Source organism: Podarcis muralis, chromosome 1 (genome assembly GCF_964188315.1).
Source record: "Podarcis muralis chromosome 1, rPodMur119.hap1.1, whole genome shotgun sequence".
In the NCBI taxonomy this organism is placed as follows: domain Eukaryota; kingdom Metazoa; phylum Chordata; class Lepidosauria; order Squamata; family Lacertidae; genus Podarcis; species Podarcis muralis.
Genome location: NC_135655.1, coordinates 24,472,093 through 24,492,030, shown reverse-complemented (window position 1 = coordinate 24,492,030; position 19,938 = coordinate 24,472,093). Strand labels below are relative to the sequence as shown.

General features: G+C 43.1%; 1 protein-coding gene across 3 annotated transcripts in view; it reads left to right on the top strand.

Annotated features, from left to right (window-relative positions):
• Positions 1-19,938, top strand: part of SPATA7 (spermatogenesis associated 7) — a 53,762-nt gene that overhangs the window by 17,419 nt on the left and 16,405 nt on the right. For all 3 annotated transcript variants that reach the window (XM_077924965.1, XM_077924972.1, XM_028718076.2), the window contains 3 exons: positions 3,658-3,705; positions 8,269-8,402; positions 19,215-19,690. In XM_077924965.1, the coding sequence (XP_077781091.1) occupies positions 3,658-3,705; positions 8,269-8,402; positions 19,215-19,690 (658 nt within the window). The remainder of the gene's footprint in view (positions 1-3,657; positions 3,706-8,268; positions 8,403-19,214; positions 19,691-19,938) is intronic.

Sequence of the window (19,938 nt, the reverse complement as noted above, 5' to 3'; positions counted from 1 at the left end):
ATTCCCCAAATTCAAGATGGAATGCCAAACAGAGGACCAAGCGATGTCCTCTTGAAAATGTAGGAGGTAGCAGAGTGAAAAGAGGACTGCCCTGTATTAAGGGGATGGGGAGAGGACGAGTGCCCATCCTACAGCAAAGCTTAAGGAAACCACAGCTCCTTGGTTCTCATCCAGAGGCAGTGCCTTAGCATTGCACCAGGTGCCTGCCTCCTTCCCTTTTCAGAGCCACCCACGGTGCAGTGTTATGTTTGCATAATTTTACCACATTAACCATGTGGTTAGCCAGAATCCGCAAACCTGCATCTCACCCTGGTTACCATGGCTACAGATGGTGTGGATGCAATGCAGCGCTATAGATAGCTTTGTAACAGGGAAGGGGCATTTGTGGGCAGAAGAGAGGAAGGAAAGAAGAGGAGTTAGACTACAGCGTGCCTCCAGTTTCCTGACACAGCCACCCAGTGCACACTGGACCTGTGACTCCCAGCCACCCCACAGATCCCTTTGCTTCTTACCAGCACCCCTGTACCCAACAGAATTCTACTTTTGCCTCACAGAAGGAGGTGAGGAGGGAAATTAACTTCCGATCGAACAAGCGCAGTCTACTGTGCATGTACACACACATGTACTTACAATAGCAGCCTGTGTAGTGGAATGGTGTCAGTGCTGGCGGAACCACAGCTGACCTGGATGTGAGGTTAGGTCACATCAGTGGCAAGGTCGGGGCTGTGTGGGTGCACCAGGGAGAACATTGGGTTGGCTCCGTCTATGTGCCCTTGCTGCTCTGAACTGGCAGTGCTTCCTTACCCAATCCCATGTGACTCCGTGGCACCACCTCATCACTCAGACCACTTTTGGTTATTGACAGTGCATTTGTATCCCATCCTTTCCCCATCATGATTCTATCAGAGGCTGGTAGGCTTCCTTTCACTAGGGGGCCAGGACTCAGAGTCAGAAGAAGGTCAGCTATAAAACACCTGGTGTCAGTGAAATTAACTCTCTTTTTTTCAAAGAAACCAAAACAGTGCAGGCCTAGTGATCACAACAACTCTTCCCAGTCAGTCTTGCCCCAGTTAGGCAGTTGCAAGGACTTCTCACTGCTCTCTAAGATTCCTCGCCCAGGTCCTTCCCCAACAACCTGAGACTCCTTCATCTTGTCTCTCTCTGCTCTGCCCTTTTCTGGGAGACCAGGGAGGAAGATGCTCACAGCAGGAGAGAGAGACTCCCTGGCTTCTCCAACAAGCCTGCCCCACTCCTCTCCAGCCTCCGCTTCTGCCTCTGATTCTGGACTGTCCTCTGCCTCTTCCTGCTCACCACTGTTACGTCTTCAGCTTCTGACACCTCTTTCTCCCAGTCTCCTCCCTCTTCATCCTCAGACCACTCCTCACCATTCCACCACCAATCCCCTGGCCCTGAGCCTTCTTCCCTTGGGGCTTCGCCAGGTGGAGCCTCCCACTACTCTGTATCCAGCCAGTCCACGACATCGAGACATCTAAGCAGAGACCGGGCAGCCATCTCTCAGGGATGCTGTAGTTGCGCCTCTGCACTGAAAAAGGGTGGGGGAGTTGGTCTGGATGACCTCTGAGGTTCCTTCCAGCTCTAGAATTTCATGACTGCAACTCAAGGTGGCATAGAGTTCTCAAGTGCAATGGTGCAACGGCATTCTCTCTCCCTGGCGCCGCTGTGCTGGTCCTGTTTCCCTCAGGTGAAATCCCCAATGGAGAGTGAATTACAAGCGATGGTGGGCTTTTCTTTTGGGAAAACAGGTTGCAAACAAACTTTATTATAACAGATGTAAACAAGGAGTTTTATTCCTTCTTCTTCCACAGCAGTGTAACAAACAGTGCTGTTGCTTTTTATTAAAACGTATACTGTTTCAAGTTATAGGCTGTATGCTGTTTAAGCTTATAGTTACTTTCTTTTACACATTTTTCATAGATCAGATTTCTCCACTCACACTTCAGGAACTTAGGATTTTAACTGGACTGTTTCCCTTACAGACCCCCAAATCCTCCTTGGCCTCGGAATCACTGCTGCCCTTTCCTGTCAGAGTATTCCCTCAGAGGACCCTTTTTCCTGTAAACACCATGTGGGACTGTGTCTTTTCTATTTTAACTGTGTTCTGCGATTCAGAACCTTAGAGCATATACTGAGAGTTCTCGGCTCTCCTCAGCTCTACCACCTGTCAGAACGAACTGTCCTGACAGAATCTGACCCCATGAATCTCTCACACCGCCTCTCACTCCACTCCAACTGCCTCCCTTGGAACAGTGGCCAATCAGAAGCTGTTGCTGGTTAACTGTTTGCTGGGAGGGGGCACTCAGGTGACTCAACCTGCTCAGTAAACAAACTTTTCCGTCACATGGTTTCCCATCCAGGCGCCGCTAAGCCTCAGCAAGGTCTAAGAAGGGCCATACCATCTGTATTAGAGCATCTGCTTTGCTTGCAAAAGATCCCAATCCCCATCACCTTCAGGTAGGACTGGGAGAGACCCCTGTTTGAAACACTGACTATCCACTACCAGTCAATGCAGACAATTCAGAGCCAAATGGATCAATGGCCAATGGAGCCAGTGTGGTGTAGTGGTTAAGAGCTGTAGATTCGTAATCTGGGGAACCGGGTTCGCGTCTCCGCTCCTCCACATGCAGCTGCTGGGTGACCTTGGGCTAGTCACACTTCTCTGAAGTCTCTCAGCCCCACTCACCTCACAGAGTGTTTGTTGTGGGGGAGGAAGGGAAAGGAGAATGTTAGCCGCTTTGAGACTCCTTCGGGTAGTGATAAAGCGGGATATCAAATCCAAACTCTTCTTCTTCTTCTAACACAAAGACCTCTTCCTGCGATTCAGTGCCCAGTCAGGCCATGCCTTGGTCTTGAAATCAGTGGGCTAAAGCGCATCAGTTCTTTACTTGATTGTGGCTATAAAAACTCCTAATTGGGAGTGCAAATTTTAAACACTGCTTTAGGTGCCCAAAACATTTAATTATACTGTGATCCATACTTTAGCATCTTGCTTGATAAATAGACTGTAAAAGTACCTCTTTTTTCAGATGGTGCTGATTCGTAGGACTAACAGTATCGGAAACTAGATGTTCTGTATGTATCTGAGTGCGGCCTTGAATAAATATACCATTAGAATATGCTGGTGTGGTCATTCAGATGTTGCTGGTTTTCCATGCACCACTGACCACATTCTCTGTAGTCGCTTCATGGACACAAATACTCAGGTTCCATACCCATTAAAGCCTTGGACAGGAACAAACATTCTTTATTAAGTAATACTGTGTCAGGGAACAGTACGTATCCACAGCTACAGTTACAGGCCTTACCGTTCTTTAATAAGAGTTCATAAATGTTGAAGTACAGCACGGAATCCTCATTATGATGCCCGTCTTCTGCAAAAGCCGGTCACAAGCTTTCTATTTCATTCTTTAACACAGCTAACTGGATTCATTAAAACCAAAAAGCTGGTTAAATGAGTGAAAACATTTATAATGTAGACTGGCCATTATGTTTCATCCATAGAAGTTTTTTTGCATTTTTAGTAGCTTTGGCGAAAATACATCCCACCAATAAGCTGACGTTAAGCAAAGTCTGTTTATTGCAAATCTTCAAAGAGAATGTTGATTCACTCACTTTAATGGTGTGTTGTTTGTTTTTCAGCTGCCGTAGACTGCTCAGTACCAAAAAGCAGGTTAAACAGCATAAAACGTACGTATTTCCGAGGCATTTGTCTTCTAAAAACTTTTCTGAAGGCATACTATGGTATTTTCTTTTTTTAAAATACATTGTTCTTTCATAGATGACCCTCAGGGTCCCTTCCAACTCTATGGTTCTATGTTAGTCATCTCCATTAATTTCAATGGGTCTGCTCTGAGTAGGACTAACATTGAAAATATACCATCAATCCTTTCAGGTTGCTACTTAATTTGGCTTTGGGGGACAATTCTCCACAGATCTCAAATAAGGTCGGACTCTGAGGGTGAGCCAATCCCACTCGGATGACTTCATTGCTGTTAAAACACTCCATAATAACATAGAAGAGAGTAGGAATATTTTACTCTTTCTCTTTAATACCTGCCTGCCAGGCTGTGGTGGAAAACCTGTCATCTTTCTTCAGAGCCTGCCTGCTTTGCTTGCTTATTCATTCAGTCATTCATTCATTCATTCATAGCCAATATGTGACTTATAGCCAATATGTGACAGAAAATGTCATGTCAGGTGTTGGCTGATCTGAAATTACCATTTTTAGACCAGCTGTCTGCGTGTCTCCAGCATTTCCTGTGCGAACACAATAAAGGAATATACTTTTACAGTTGAAGCATATGCAACTTTTGGAGTAATGATTTGAAAAATTATGAGCTTGCCAGGCACCAAACTGTATCACTCAAAGGTGGGGGGAGGGGAACCCATCTGCTTGTCAAATTAAAAAATATATCCGTCCTGTAATTCCACTGTATCCGCTCTCAAGCTACAGACTCATTATTTTTCTAGCTATTTCTGTGCATTCATTAGGTGATGTATGCATGCATTGTCTTGCAGCGCTACATGACAGTTGGAGCCATCTTCTTATCCATGGGCAGAACATAGAATTTACTGAGCCAAACCATTGGTCTATCCAGTTCAGTATTATTTACAGGGACTGGCAGCAGCTCCACAGCAATGTCCTGGCTGTACCTGAAGATGCCACGGATTGAACCAGAGGCTGGTGCTCTCTGACTGTTGGCGAGTGTCGTAATTTGCTGGTTTCCTGAAAAGAAAACAGTATATCTTTGGAACATACGTTTGGTTCTGCTTGAAAATTGCGTATAGAAATTGTACCTGGAATTTTAAAATGGCAGCACTGAGTGCTTTGCTTTAATACTTTAAATAAACCCCACCCGTGAAATCAATAATACCTTTCCTTCTTTATACTCCCATCTTACATCTTTTAGGGTAGGAAAGCTTTCAACAGGAAAGCTTCCTGCACAAAAGAATTTGTAGCATTGCACAGCTGTTCATTGTTAGAAGGTCTGCATTAGAGAACATGTGGTGGCTTATGCTCATTGTCTTTAAGAGGGGGTTAGGTAAATTCATGATGGAAAAGGCTATCAGCATCTACTAGTCATGTGGTTATCTGTAACCGTGAGGATCAGAGATAGGTAGCATGCCTCTGAATGCTGGTTGCTGGGAACATGAGTGGGAGTAGACAGTTGTGGGCTTCCTTGCATCATCTGGTTGGCCACTCTGCAAGCAAGAGGTAGGCCTTTGGTTTGATCCAGTAAGGCTTCTCTGCTGTTCTAATGGGTTTGAAGAAATTGGCTTGGTTTTGTTTGTATTTGATAAGCGTTATGTTGTAAGAAAATGCCAAGCTGACATAAATACATTTTATCCACCGGCTCCAAAGTTTCACCTCTTACTTTCCTCTTTGATCATTTATGGATGAAAACTTTTAAATTGTTCCTTTCTAACCAGGCCTTTGGTTGATTTGATTGACAGCCCTTTTAACATGCGGGAGGTGGGGGGCGGTGTTTGGAGGAGAGGTTTATTGGGTTGTTGTTTTTATTTTGATTATATCTTTTGTGGTTTTATATTTTGATTTTGTCCTGCGAACTGCCCTGAGACTGTTAGTTTCTGTTTCTCACTGAGCAGCTGCTTGCAGTCACAGGACTGTTTACATTCCAGGGAGTCCAGATACTGTTGGATTCTCACGGGAAAGAGAGACGGGATGTGACGTTACTGGTTTCCTGTTTCCTTTGTTCTTTCGTTTCCTTTGTTCAGTTGCTTTCTGCTTCTCATAGAGAGAAGATGTATTTTTCTTTGCTCTCTGCATAGCTTAGTAATAAAGTATAGCAATGTAGCATCATACCTATCTCATCCTTCCGCTGTGGCGTTGTTTTAATGCTATGCTGGGCTCAAAGGAAGATGAGCCTTATCAGCTTGGAGGACCGGAGCTGAAATTCCAATAGAGACCTCCAGGTATAGGGTGGTATATAAATTCTAATAACAACAACAGAACAACAACAACTACAACAACAACAACAACAACAACAACAACAACAACAACAATAATAATAATAATAATAATAATAATAATAATAAATTTATTACAGTGGTGCCCCGCAAGGCGAATGCCTCGCAAGACGAAAAACCCACTAGACGAAAGGGTTTTCCATTTCGGAGGCGCTTCGCAAGACAAATTTCCCTATGGGCTTGCTTCGCAAGACGAAAACGTCTTGCGAGTCTCGCCCTTCCCCCCCCCCTTTTTCAAAGCTGCTAAGCCGTTAATAGCCTTTTAACAGCTTAGCCGCTAACCCTTTAATAGCCACTAAGCCGCTAAATCGCTAATAGCGCTAATCCGCTTAGCCGCTAATGGGCTTGCTTCGCAAGACGAAAAAACCGCTAGACGAAGAGAATCGCGGAACGGATTCTTTTCGTCTTGCGAGGCACCACTGTATTTACACCCCGCCCATCTGGCTGGGTTTCCCCAGCCACTCTGGGCGGCTTCCAACTGAATATTAAAAACAGTACAGCATCAAACATTAAAAACTTCCCTAAAGAGGGCTGCCTTCAGATGACTTTTAAAAGTAAAATAGTTGTTTATTGCTTTGACATCTGCTGGGAGGGCGTTCCACAGGGCAGGCGCCACTACCGAGAAGGCCCTCTGCCTGGTTCCCTGTAACCTTACTACTACTACTACACATGTGCAATCCAAAGCACACTTGAATTACTGTACATTCATTTTAAATATAAAACAAATTGACGCAAACCCAGGGGAAACTTGCAATGTTTCAATTTACATAGAGATCACTATGACAAACTTGTTGTAACTCATTTGAATCCTACCAAGTTCAATGGAACATTCAGGTTACTAACTTTCTTTGGATTTGAGCCAAAGTTTTAGCTATAACAAATTGATGTGTGGATTTCTGCAGTCACTCACCGCGTTTTCTTCCATATGCGGTCATATAAAAGATAGTGTGTCTGATTGTATGAGCAGCCAGAAGAAATGAAGCCAGAAGGGTTCCTAGCATTTTAATTAACAGATATCTATTGTGTCATCCATAAAGATGATTCACAGATCACTTCACAGAACTATGGCCTCATTGACTTTGTATACTTTGTGCCACGCTGAATTACTCACTTCCACAGAATGTTTCAGAGCCTGTGTTTATTTTAAAGGAATATCTACTCATTTTTCAGAAACCACAAGTTGTCCACCTAGTTGCCCTTTATCTGAAAGCTGAAATACAGTGGTACCTCGCAAGACGAATGCCTCACAAGACAAAAAACTCGCTAGACGAAAGATTTTTCCGTTTGCGAGTTGCCTCGCAAGACGAATTTCCCTATGGGCTTGCTTCGCAAGACGAAAACGTCTCGCGACTTTGTTTCCTTTGTCTAAATAATAATTCGCAAGACGAAAAATTCGCTAGACGACAAAACTTGCGGAACGAATTAATTTCGTCTTGCGGCGCACCATTGTAACTGTTAACAATATAGAGGAAAAATGAAGTCCAAGCTTCTTGGATTACATTTGACTCAAATTGATTATGAGAGCGAAATATAACTTTAGCTGCCAACCTGTGTGTTTAATATGTTCTTAATGAAGCCCGACTGATACTTATTCATTTGGTTTGACTCCTTGCCCAACCTTTGCCATTAGTTGCCAGGTTGGGTTACAACAACATGAATAATCCAATTTTAAAGCAAACAAAACCACCAACCGAAAATTGTCATACATTAATTAATAATTTCCAAGTAGGTTGTATTGTTAAAAGTTCATCTGTCAAAAGGCCAGAGGGGCATCTTCAGCATATATATGACACATACGTGACATTGTCAAGTAAATATTATTTGCCTCATTTCTGTTAACCACAACAAAATAAGAGTTCATCTTAGTACTGTTGATGTACAAATGAAATTCCAATTGACTTTAAGGAAGCAACTGTTTTATTTGTTTATTAGTATTTGGTTATTCCAGTTCTGGGGAACCTTTCACCCTCCTGGTGTTGCTGGCCTTCAACTCCCATCAATTTCACCAATCATGGCCAGGGATGAGGAGAATTGTAGTTGTTACACATAACTATTTGTGTGGTAGTAGACCCAGATGGGTGATGATAACACTTATGTGATACATAATTAAACTGAGCAGTATACATTTCTGGACTATATCTCAAAACTTTCAATCTCCTCAGTCCATCACAACACATAATAGGTCAGTAATTTAATTACTAAAAGGAGCTTTAATATGAATCCCTCTGTTTTTAATTCTGGTTCATTTTTCCATACCTTAAGTTTCAGACCAGCAGCGAAGAGAGAAACTCAAGAAAGAAGTCGAAAAATGTGAAAAGGAAATGATTTCATCTAAAAATGGGTCCCGATCTAGTTCCAGGGAGAGTAGAAGACCACTGTCAGCCACCTATAGAAAAGTAGGTATAATGATTTTTATTTTTTAATTGGCCTTTGATTCCACTCTTGTCAGAGAAGGATTCATTCTAATTGCTTTCATTGTCGTGTTGAATAATAGCACATCAAATTACTAGTTCTCGTAAACTTTTGGTTTCATAGCTACACTTGTTGACTAGCACTGGGTAGAATTATGCTAGCCAGGAGAGGAATCTTTTTGTAAGACAAACACTTGGAAGAATAATGTTGTTTTCATAGCAATGAGAGCAGGAGAAACAATTGACGGGATTCATTTTCGGTTTAAAATATGCACCGGGGTGTATTTTGCATCCAGCTGCTGCATAATGCTGGCCATTAGCTGGTTGGTTCTTGCATGACTATTTGGTATCTGACAATATGAGTGATGACATTATTAGGTTTCTGGAAAATAATTGTGCTTTGGAATATTGTTGGTGCTGGAGATGCAATATGCACAGTAGTTACTTCTGTTTTCCGTTTTGAAGAAGAAGAGAGGAATGTCAGATAAAATATGTGAGCTTTCATCTTTTAGTCACTGTTATTTTCTCGCATCAAGAATGTTGTTATGTCTTTCTTAGCCCATGGATGAAGATACTTCTATAACCTTGAGATGCTCTGCAGCACTTGCTAGCAAACTACTGCTTTGACCGTGTTTATGTGGGGTTTGCAATAATGCAGGTGTCTTACAAGACATATGTGAGACTTTAAAAATAAGTGCTCTTTCTACCAGTGAGATAGGAAGAAGTAGAATATGACATTTTAAATGCATTTATTTAGAATACTTCAGTCTCAGTTTATAGCCCCAAGAAGCTCCCGAAATAGCTTGTGAACGATGCTCAAAATAAAATTGCAATCAAGTCCACTACAGGAACTGAAATTGCATGGTGTCCGTATAGAACTAGGTTTATCCAGGCAATGTTTCCTGCCCACTTTGTTCTTCCTGCTTTCGTGCGAGGCAGAAGCTCTCCCACCGAAATGCTCTGGGGTAAGGGAGTGGGGCTGAGCAGCTGGGAGTCAGTCATAATTCAGACAGGCCTACTTTTGCTTGCACACACACTGCTTTTAGGCAAGTACGCATTGTGTGGGTTACTGGGCTGCCTCTGAATACCACTGAAATTGGCATTCCTGCATATTCAACACTCCTCATTGTTTCCCTTTAACATGCAGAATAACAGGCCTAATTCCGTGACATCAACATACTGTGCGTTTCTTCACCTTCCTCATGTGGAAGAGCTTTGTGATGGTGCACTTAGGGCCCTCATGTACAGTGGTGCCCCGCAAGACGAATGCCTCGCAAGACGGAAAACCCGCTAGACGAAAGGGTTTTCCGTTTTGGAGGTGCTTCGCAAAACGAATTTCCTATGGGCTCGCTTCGCAAGACGAAAATGTCTTGCGAGTTCCTGCAGGGTTGTTTCCCCCCCCCCTTTTTCCCAAGCCGCTAAGCCGCTTAACAGCTGATCACTAGAGATGAAAAAACCGCAAGACGAAGAGAATCGCGGAACAGATTCTTTTCGTCTTGCGAGGCACCACTGTACGTCAAACATGCAGGAAGAGGAGGAGTGTTGTCGGCGGGCACAATCTCACTCCTTCCTTAACACATGACCACTCCTAGTGCCATTTCATTGTGATACAGTGGTAACTGACCCAGGACTTTGTGTTGATGAAACCATGTGGGTCAATATTCATCAACACTGATAACAACTGATAAAGCCTTAAACGGTTCAGGACCGCAATACCTCTCAAGGATTGCCTCTTTCCATATGAACCTACATGGACCCTGAGATCATCTTCTAAGGCCTTTCTTCATGTGCCTCCTCCTCAAGAGGTCCAGAGGGTGGCAACACAACAACGGGCCTTCTCTGCAGTGGCTCCCTGTCTGTGGAATGCTCTCCCCAGGGAAGTTTGTTTGGTTCCTTCATTATACACCTTTAGGCGCCAGCCAAAAACATTCCTTTTTAACCAGGCCTTTGCCTGAGCTAATCTACATCCTATACCATTTTTAAAATGTGTTTTTTGGGTGGGGGGGGGGGGCTATTGGGTTGTTGTTTTAATTTTTATTATATATTTTGTGGTTTTATATCTTGATTTTAATCTGTGAACCGCCCTGAGACCCCCATGTATAGGGCGGTACATAAATTCAATAAATAATAAGAAAATAATAATAAACAAACTCTTGCCAAATACAGCATATTTGGAACTGGAAAAGCGGGGATGGTGGCACCTTCCACCCTGAAGCACCTATGGCTGCCTTAGATGCAGCTGTTTTATTCATTCATTTATGTAGTGCTTAGATGCCAAAACAGCTTATTCTGTGCCACTGCAGTATCATCTATATAAGCCTAGAACCTCCTCTTCTTCATGCCGTGCAGTTAGTGTTTTGGAAGAGGGAGTTGGGTTGAGAAATGAGATCCTCCACTTGTACCACAGGTCCTAAGGGGTGAGTTGGGGGCCCAAGTTGTGGGTTTGTTGCAATGAGCCCCAGATCTGGGCAGACTGCAAAGCACAGTGCTGGTGAGATCCCAGCCATTCGCCATCTTAATGCCTAGAGTCATCTATGCATATAAATTGGCAATATTTTTGTAATAGGTCTACAAACCGATGGATCCCCTATTCATCTGTTTTACTTCTGTGTAGACATGGTTAGGAGGAGGAGGAGGAGGAGTTTGGATTTGATATCCCGCTTTATCACCATGGAGTCTCAAAGCGGCTAACAATCTCCTTTTCCTTTCCTCCCCCACAACAAACACTCTGTGAGGTGAGTGAGGCTGAGAGACTTCAGAGAAGTGTGACTAGCCCAAGGTCACCCAGCAGCTGCATGTGGAGGAGCAGGGAATCGAACCCGGTTCACCAGATTACGGGTCCACTGCTCTTAACCACTACACCACACTGGCTCTTAACCACTACACCACACTGGCACCACACAGGATCAAGCTGCAAATCTAAGATATCTGTAGAAGCAAAAGTGTAGGGAGTGGTTTATGCAATTCTTACTTATAGCAGGCACCCAGTGTGTGTCAAGCAGAGCAACCTGTCTCAGTGTTACATTCCATCGACAAGCAGGGTGTGTGGAGATTCTGCTCACCTGTTTTATCTTTAAATTCCATTAATTTAACTGGGATCTGCTTCGATTGCTGTAAGAGATTACATATTAGATGGCATTCATCTTCTAAATCAGGCTGTTCATAATTTCTCAGCTATTGGGGGTCAGGAAAGTAAATTATAATGAATCTTAATATTCAGACAACAGAATGAAAAGTCATTCAATAATTACACTATATGAATCTGTACTGTCTAAGCACTTTGTGGTACTATAGCAGTCAGTGATGGATGAATAGAAATTTCTGAGGTTTTACTCCATCTAAGTATAATAAATACACTTTCCTGGATAACCAACAAAATCAATGTCCAAACAAATTAGCCCATCTTAGCATTGATTATCCACCTGACTTTCTGTTCTATTCTGCTTCTTTTTAAGTGGTATTCATTTGCATTCTCTTCTCATTAATAGTGATGAGTGCTGGCGTCTAATCTTCCATGCATCAGCGAGTTTGCATTTATTAGCTTTAGCATTAGTATTTAGTGTTGCAGTTGCATCTACCTGCCGCAGACATAAGGCTACATGTTATCCCAGTTTTTCCATTCAGAATCCCTGCACTCAGAGAGATCACCAGCTCCTTTTTGCAATAGTTGCCCATGTGAAAGAGTAAATGAAGCATCTTATAAACTGGATAGGCACATTGCTCGATTGTTATTGAAGATATCCTAATATGATATAGTAGAATTTTCTGGCCTGTATGAAAAATTGTTCATGTAAATGGAAAGCCTCATCTATAACTCGTTTTGTTGTCCAATAAAATTGAATAAACAAACCTTAGAGCGTGAAAAGCCCCTGGGAATGCTGGATCTATGCCAGATTGGGGGTTTAAAATACATCTGCTCTGTTCTGATGTAACACTAAACTATGGTTTGCCACAGGGATAGGGAACCTGTGATCCTCCAGGGGGTTTTGGACTACATTTCCCATCAGCTTTGACCATTGGCTTTGTTGGTTGGGACTGGTGAGAGTTGGAGTTGAAGAATATCTAGACAGCGATAGGTTCCCTATTCCTGGTTTAGCATTATGAGAATCAGCTTTGGAGAACTAAATGTCCCATCCCCAATCCTTCTCCTATCTCCTAGGGCAAAGCTTACAAAGAAGAGGTCAGAAGAATTTGCTTCTATTTTTGATTAAGCACAAGTTAGCATGTTTTCCCAACCCTAAACTGTGGAGTAAGAATTTAGGGTTCGAACAACATTCTAAACTGCAGTTACTTTAAAACAGAAAGGAAAATAGTTTAACATGACATCAGAACCCTAAACTGTGATTAATCTTAACTATAATTATAAAACTATAATTACAAAATTACAAAAAAAAACTATAATTACAAAACTATGGTTTGAAGTTGGTTTTTCTGGTAACCAAAGTTAAGATTAACCACAGTTTCTGTAGGTTAGGGCGGCATGGCAAACTATGGTTTGGAATACAGAAGTGAAAACTCCCAATTTCCTTGTGTCCAAGGAGAAGGGAACACAGAAGCTTGGGGGTCCTGCAGTGCATTCTCAGAAGGTTGCAGTACAGTGGTACCTCAGGTTAAGAACTTAATTCATTCTTGAAGTCAATTCTTAACCTGAAACTGTTCTTAAACTGAGGTACCACTTTAGCGAATGGGGCCTCCTGCTGCTGCCACGCCGCTGTGCGATTTCTGTTCTCATCCTGAAGCAAAGTTATTAACCCAAGGTACTATTTCTGGGTTAGCGGAGTCTGTAATCTGAAGTGTCTGTAACCTGAAGCGTCTGTAACCCGAGGTACCACTGTATAGTTTAGCATTAAGTCTGATTCAGCCCAATGTTTTGAGTCAAAATACTATGTTGTAAACTGGCAAGTGGTGTGTACCATACACTTTGAGCTATCCCCAAATAGCTATCCCCAAAGAAGTCTTTTTACTTCTTCCCGTGTAATGCAGAAATTCTTAAAGCAACCTACGTGCACTGAAAAAATGACAGCCGTGTCCTTGACGTGTTGCAATTCATCAGGTTGAGCAAGTGTTACAAAGTTCTCCTGTTCAATAAAACATATCCTATTTGTGCAGATCACAGTATTTTTTAAGACTGGGTCTGGGTGGCTGGGCAGAGAGGCAAAACTAGGAAGCTTTGTGGTTTGTTTTGTGCTGTCAGGGTTATTCAATAGCGCTTCTACCACTCAGTGGGATCTGTGTGAAAGATATATATGTTTTGCTGAAGGTTAGCTGTTTCTTTCTTCTGGTTTCATGCTTCAGTATGGAATCGAAGCCATGGGAAGAGTCCCCTAGGAACAGGATGTGTCTGTCGCCTGTTCAGATTCATGGTTTTCCGTAAATCTTGAATGACTTTCTGCAGTTCAAAGTCAGACAAAGCCTTCAGGAGTGCTGACTCCCTAGTTTTATCGGCAACCCAACTTTTCTAATTCCTTCTCATTGTGCAGGGATCTGTTCTGCAGGTGTATTTGTGGAAATCGACCCACTGAAGGTCAGAAGGCAGCTAAGGAGCACTTCATAATTCTTTCACTTGGAAACACTTTATTTTGTTCTTGCCCCATTGTTGCGATTTTGATGTCTCATGTCTTTGTTATTTGAGTGGTGACTGATCTGTTGCAGGGGTTCCCAAACTGTGGTCCATGGATCACCAGTGGCCCATGGGCTTCATTCAGGTGTTCCTCAGTGGCAGGTCTATGATGAACAATGAGAGAAGCAGCTATGAATGGTGGGCAGAGTGCATTAATTGTTCTTGTTGATTTTTAATTGTATTTTTATTCCATCTTTTGTATTATCATGTTTTATATTGCATTCTATGAAATTCAAATTGCAGTACAAGAAAAAAAATCAAAAGCTAAGAAAATACAATTAGAAATTCTACAGCATCTAGCAGAGACCCACCAAGTGTCCCTATTTTCCAGGGACAGTCCCAGATTTACAGAAGCCATCCTGGTTTCTGATTTGATCCTACAATGTCCCGCGTTTCCTTAGACGTCCCTATTTTCATCGGATAAATCTTGGAGGTAGCACAGCAGATTATATTCTGCTTTGACAGGCGGAAGATAAAATCAGTAAGTGGTTCACTAAGACCCTCAGCAATTTTCAAGTGATCCATGGGGCCAAAATTTTGGGAACTCCCGATCTTTTGGATTTTATCAAATTTTTGTTGTATAGTTTATTGTATTAATAATATTTAGCACATCAAAATAACATAACAAGAAGGACAAGATCTCCTATGCCTCTAAAAACAATCTGTTTTTAATAGCCATACTGAACAGGCCAATCCCTACTGTGGAATGGCTCATTTTAAAGTTCTTGGTCAGAGTACACAGCCAAGAGTGTGTTAGATTTTGTTGGAGTGGGGATGATTGATCTCATTTTTGTGAGGAAATCTTTCTTTCAACCTGAGACCTCGGATATAGGAAGATATAAAACAGTAGCAGGATGGTTATCACTGGTGTTTGAATGTAACTAAGAGACTCTATGATAAAAAAAGAGAGATTTTGCATGTTCTTTTGTAATTCAAGAAAATCTTTAGTCAAAATTATTTCCAAAACCAAACAACACCCGGGAATTCCTTTGGTGTGGGGTGGCGTGGAGAGGAATATAGCTTGTTATCACATAATATCAAAACTGAGATGATAACCACAAAGTCTCAGTTGTGTAATTTATGCTCTGTTTGTTGGCATGAGGTGACAGAAACAAGAATAGAGCAATTGTTGGTCTTATCAGCTGTCCACAGCTGGCCAAAAGCTTCTCCTCTAAAAATGCACATCTATCTATACTGAGCTTTTATTTGGCTCTGAGCATCCTCAAACGTGTGGCTCATTCTGTTTCATACTTCAAGGCAATTGTTCTTCTTTTTTGCTATCATTCACATTATTATTCCTTAGTCTGGTCCATTATCTATAGTTTCCAGCATTACAAGACTGTCTGCATCTCTCTCCCCTCCCCAAAATAATGTATCTCGTAGTCCAGGGGTAGCCAAAATGGTGCCCTCAAAATGTTGTTGGACTCCAACTCCCATCAGTTCTAGCCAACATGGCCAGTTGGCAGGAATGATGGGAGTTGTATCCCAACAACATCTGCAGGGCACCATTTTGGCTACTCTTGTACTATTCTTTTTCATTCTTCTTACCAACCAGCAACTCTGTTTTAGATGTTTTGTATGTTTGCTTCCTAACATACATCACTCTTGCACTCCTAGCCTGTTGATTTTAATGGGACTTGCTCTCAAGTAACAGCTGAGTGAGATACTACCCTGTTGAACCGCCAACACTTGTTGCAATAGGAGGTAATAGGGATTTAGAGGGATGCTTACATGGGAGAATTGGCAAGTAGGAAGGAAGTGTACACAAGCCCATGTCTGCTAATTCTCTAAAGCAAATTCCATACTTCTCCCCACCAGGGTGCTATTCCCTCTTCTGGTTTTGGAGACAGCAGTAGAGAGGAAATCCATTAAAAATGGCAGGAGGGATTTTCAGGGGAGAGTTTGTGGACATGAAAAGTTTTATAAACCCTCTCCCAATTCTTCAAAAGTTGACAAGCCATGTTTCCCTTTTGTCTAGTTCTACTGTAGGTATAGATTTTTATTAAAGGGACACGGGTGGCGCTGTGGTCTAAACCACTGAGCCTCTTGGGCTTGCTGATGAGAAGGTTGGCGGTTCGAATTCCCGTGATGGGGTGAGCTCCCGTTGCTCTGTCCCAGCTCCTGCCAACCTAGCAGTTCAAAAGCACACCAATGCAAGTAGATAAATAGGTACCACTGCAATGGGAAGGTAAACAGCATTTCTGTGCACTCTGGTTTCCATCATGGTGTTTTGTTGCACCAGAAGCGGTTTAGTCATGCTGGCCACATGACCTGGAAAGCTGTCTGTGGACAAACGCCAGCTCCCTTGACCTAAAAGCAAGATGAGCACCTTTGACGGGACTTAACCATCCGGGGTCCTTTACCTTAGATTTGTATTGCTATCTTTTAATGAATTATTTCCACATTCTACTTGTCTTCTCCTACTTTTATGTCTTCTCTGCATTCCTCTTTTTTCAAGCCCATTAAAAAAAGTGTCATATCAGAGGGAAATGCGATCATATTCAGACCAAGCAAACTACCCTTAAGAGACAGTGAAAAATAAATCACAGCTTTCAAAGGCACCGCAAAGTAGCTTTCTCAGATGAAGCTAGCTAGAAGTTCCAGTACACTAGAAAGCTGCAGCATCTGCATTTTGATGATGTGTCTTTCAGGCTATCTTTGTATCTCACTAAATAAAAAACAGCTGAAGACCAGAAGCAGGAATAAATAGAGTTGAAAGAAGACACTAAAGAGGACACATAGTAATGAGGCCTGTATTCTTGGTACCCTATTATGAAGTGATAGGAAGTGGTCTAATTTGGAATCCAGTTCCGAATACCACCTTTAGCATCCGTCTGTTCTTTCTTTTAAAAAGAGGGATCAATGAGTACAATTTTGGTTTAAGACAAAGATGTGTCCTAGGTTAGCTCTCACAACTTCCCTAGATTTCCTTTAGGGCTTGGTCTCACCATGGCAAATCCCCATTGCCACCAGCATTTTATCTCGTTACTGTAAACCTGCCCATGCACTGAGGTCATCAAATGAGGCACTGCTCTGGAAGCCCCATCCTTGGGCATAAGGAACAGTGATGCCTCTGCTGTGGTACCCCAAATCTGCAGTGCCCTCCCTCCCTCCCCAGACACCATTTGCCTGTCCTTACTCTCTCATATTTTAGCCACCATGACAAACTTTGTTTTTCCAACCTTGGAGCAGTGTATAACTTCAGGTTGTTGCTGGTTGTGTTGTTGGCTTTCGTTGCCGTTGGATTTTTAGCTGGTTTTTATGTTAATCGTTTTCATTTCATTTGCATTATTTTCCAGACTGTTTGTAAGTCACCTTAGGAGTTACGTGTAGAAAGGCCAAGCGAAATCCATAAACAAACAAATAATAGTTGGTTTCTCTGCCAACAAACGGCACTGATGCCAATTGTGAGTGGGTAAACATTCGGGAGATGGGAAACACATCGCGGGGATACTAATTCCTATGGGAGGGGAAGCTGCAAGAGAAGGTTTCTTCACAGTTTTAAAAAAATTCTGAACGGGCATCCCAGAATGTGCTGTTTTGGTTCCTTTTGCCGGCCACGAAAAGGAGGTGCCGCCACAGCCCCAAAGGCTCGGCCCAAGCACAGCTCGCCTCTTCGTGGCTCTGGAGGGTGGCAGTCACGTGGCCTTGGTGAGGGAGCCTGTTGTGGATGTGCTGGGTTGCACTGCCTCAGAATTTTGCACCCGGGGCCATCCCTACCCACCCACGCTACAGCACTCCACAAGACACTGGTGTGCTTTCCACCTAAGAGTCCTTAATAAGAAGTGGGCACATAGGACACAAGACTTCCAACTAATAGGAGTCGTGGTGAATCTATGAAGAAAGATGAAAGGAAGCAGGTAGCACGCCTGGTGTTTTCTTTGAAGCATTTAGTTTTCAGGTGCCTTAAATCTACAATGTGATTTATTTAGGTATTTAATCTGGACTTCATTGATAATATTAGTATGTGTGGCAGTAGTGCATGTGCTGCATTCTGTTTTTTAATGTTCCGTTTCAGTGCTAACTGGTTTGCTCGCTCGCTCTCAAAAAAAATGCTATCTGGCCTTGGGGCCTAGTGCTTTCAAGAACCGGGTCCTCCTAATTTTTCTGCTATTGGAGCTTCTCCTTTAGCAGTATCACAACCCCAGAAATCTGAAGGGATGATATTAAGTTGCAAGTTATTTCGTTTATTGTTCAGTTTAATAACCTGCCTGTTCATGTACCATCTCTCAAGGTGGCTAACAAAGAATAAATACATAGTGAACAATAAAAGTGTGAAAAAATCATATAAATAATAGAATTGTAGAGTTGGAAGAGGGACGCGGGTGGTGCTGTGGGTTAAACCACAGAGCCCAGGACTTTCCAATCAGAAGGTTGGCCGTTGGAATCCCCGTGACAGGGTGAGCTCCCGTTGCTCGGTCCCTGCTCCTGCCAACCTAGCAGTTCAAAAGCACGTCAAAGTGCAAGTAGATGAATAGGTACCGCTCCAGCGGGAAGGTAAACAGTGTTTCCGTGCGCTGCTCTGGTTTGCCAGAAGTGGCTTAGTCATGCTGGCCACATGACCCGGAAGCTGTACGCCAGCTCCCTCGGCCAGTAAAGCAAGATGAGTGCCACAAGCCCAGAGTCGGTCACGACTGGACCTAATGGTCAGGGGTCCCTTTACTTTTTAGAGTTGGAAGGGACCTTCAGGGTCAAGTAGTGGAACCCCCTACAATGCAGGAATCTCAAGTAAAGATAGCTGTCGAACTCTGTTTAAAAATGTCCAAGGAAGGAGAGACACTGAAGGAGAATTTACCACTTTCCAAGGGAGTCCATTCTACTGCCTGAAAGTACTTCCTGATGTTGAGTCGGAATCTCCATTTTTGTAACTCGAATCTGTTGGTTCAGATCCTAGCCTCTGCCGGAGCTGGAGAAAACAAGCTTGCTCCATCTTCCACATGACAGCCCTTTAGATATTTGAAGATGGCTATCATATCTGCTTTCAGTTTCCTTGTTTCCAGGCTAAACACACCCAACTCCCTTAAACTGTTTCTCGTAAGGCTTGGTTTCCAGACCCTTTATTATTTTGACTGCCCTCCTCTGCACACATTAAAGCTGGAATAAAAGACTGTACTTTTTAATGAAATAAAGCAGAAGGAGCCTTACTCTCTGTGTATGTATTTTTTAATCCCTGCTAGGATACCTTGGAAGCAGAAGACAACGTTGGGCTACCCTCGTGTACACCTAGTGAACAAAGGTGTGTGTCGGGCCCCCAGGCAACTCCAGAGAGGCAAAACACAGCCCTTCCGAATGCTGCAAATCCTCCCAGGAAAGATGCTCTGAAAGCCTCCAACATCTCAGACCCAGCCTCATGTGTCAGTACATCGAGTCTCCAGAGGTTGCACTCCAAAATTTCATCCAACTCTTCTTCCGACAGCACTGCAAACAAGCATCCTCACAAGGCCCCGAACCCTGAACCCAAAGTGTGCAGCGGGGATCTCCTTGACAAGCACTCTGAACGTTTCACCAATGGTCGGCAGCCATTCACTCCACGCACTTTGAAGTCGGATGCTAAGTCCTTCCTTTCGCAGTACCGATACTATAAGCCAGCAAGACAGAAAATAAGCAATTTCACCAAGCAGGTGGAAGCAGAAACACAGACCGACATAAGCAGGTGAAAAAACCTTCGTAAGCAGGCTGTGCTCAGTCATGCCGCAAACTTGCTTATAATGAAAGCTGCAGCTAGCTACCGGTTCGTGTCTAATCTCAGCTATGGAAAGCTATACACAGTGGTGCCTCGCAAGACGAAAAGAATCCGTTCCGCGAGTCTCTTCGTCTTGCGGTTTTTTCGTCTTGCGAAGCAAGCCCATTAGCGGCTTAGCGGCTTAGCACTATTAGCGGCTTAGCGGGCTTAGCGGATCA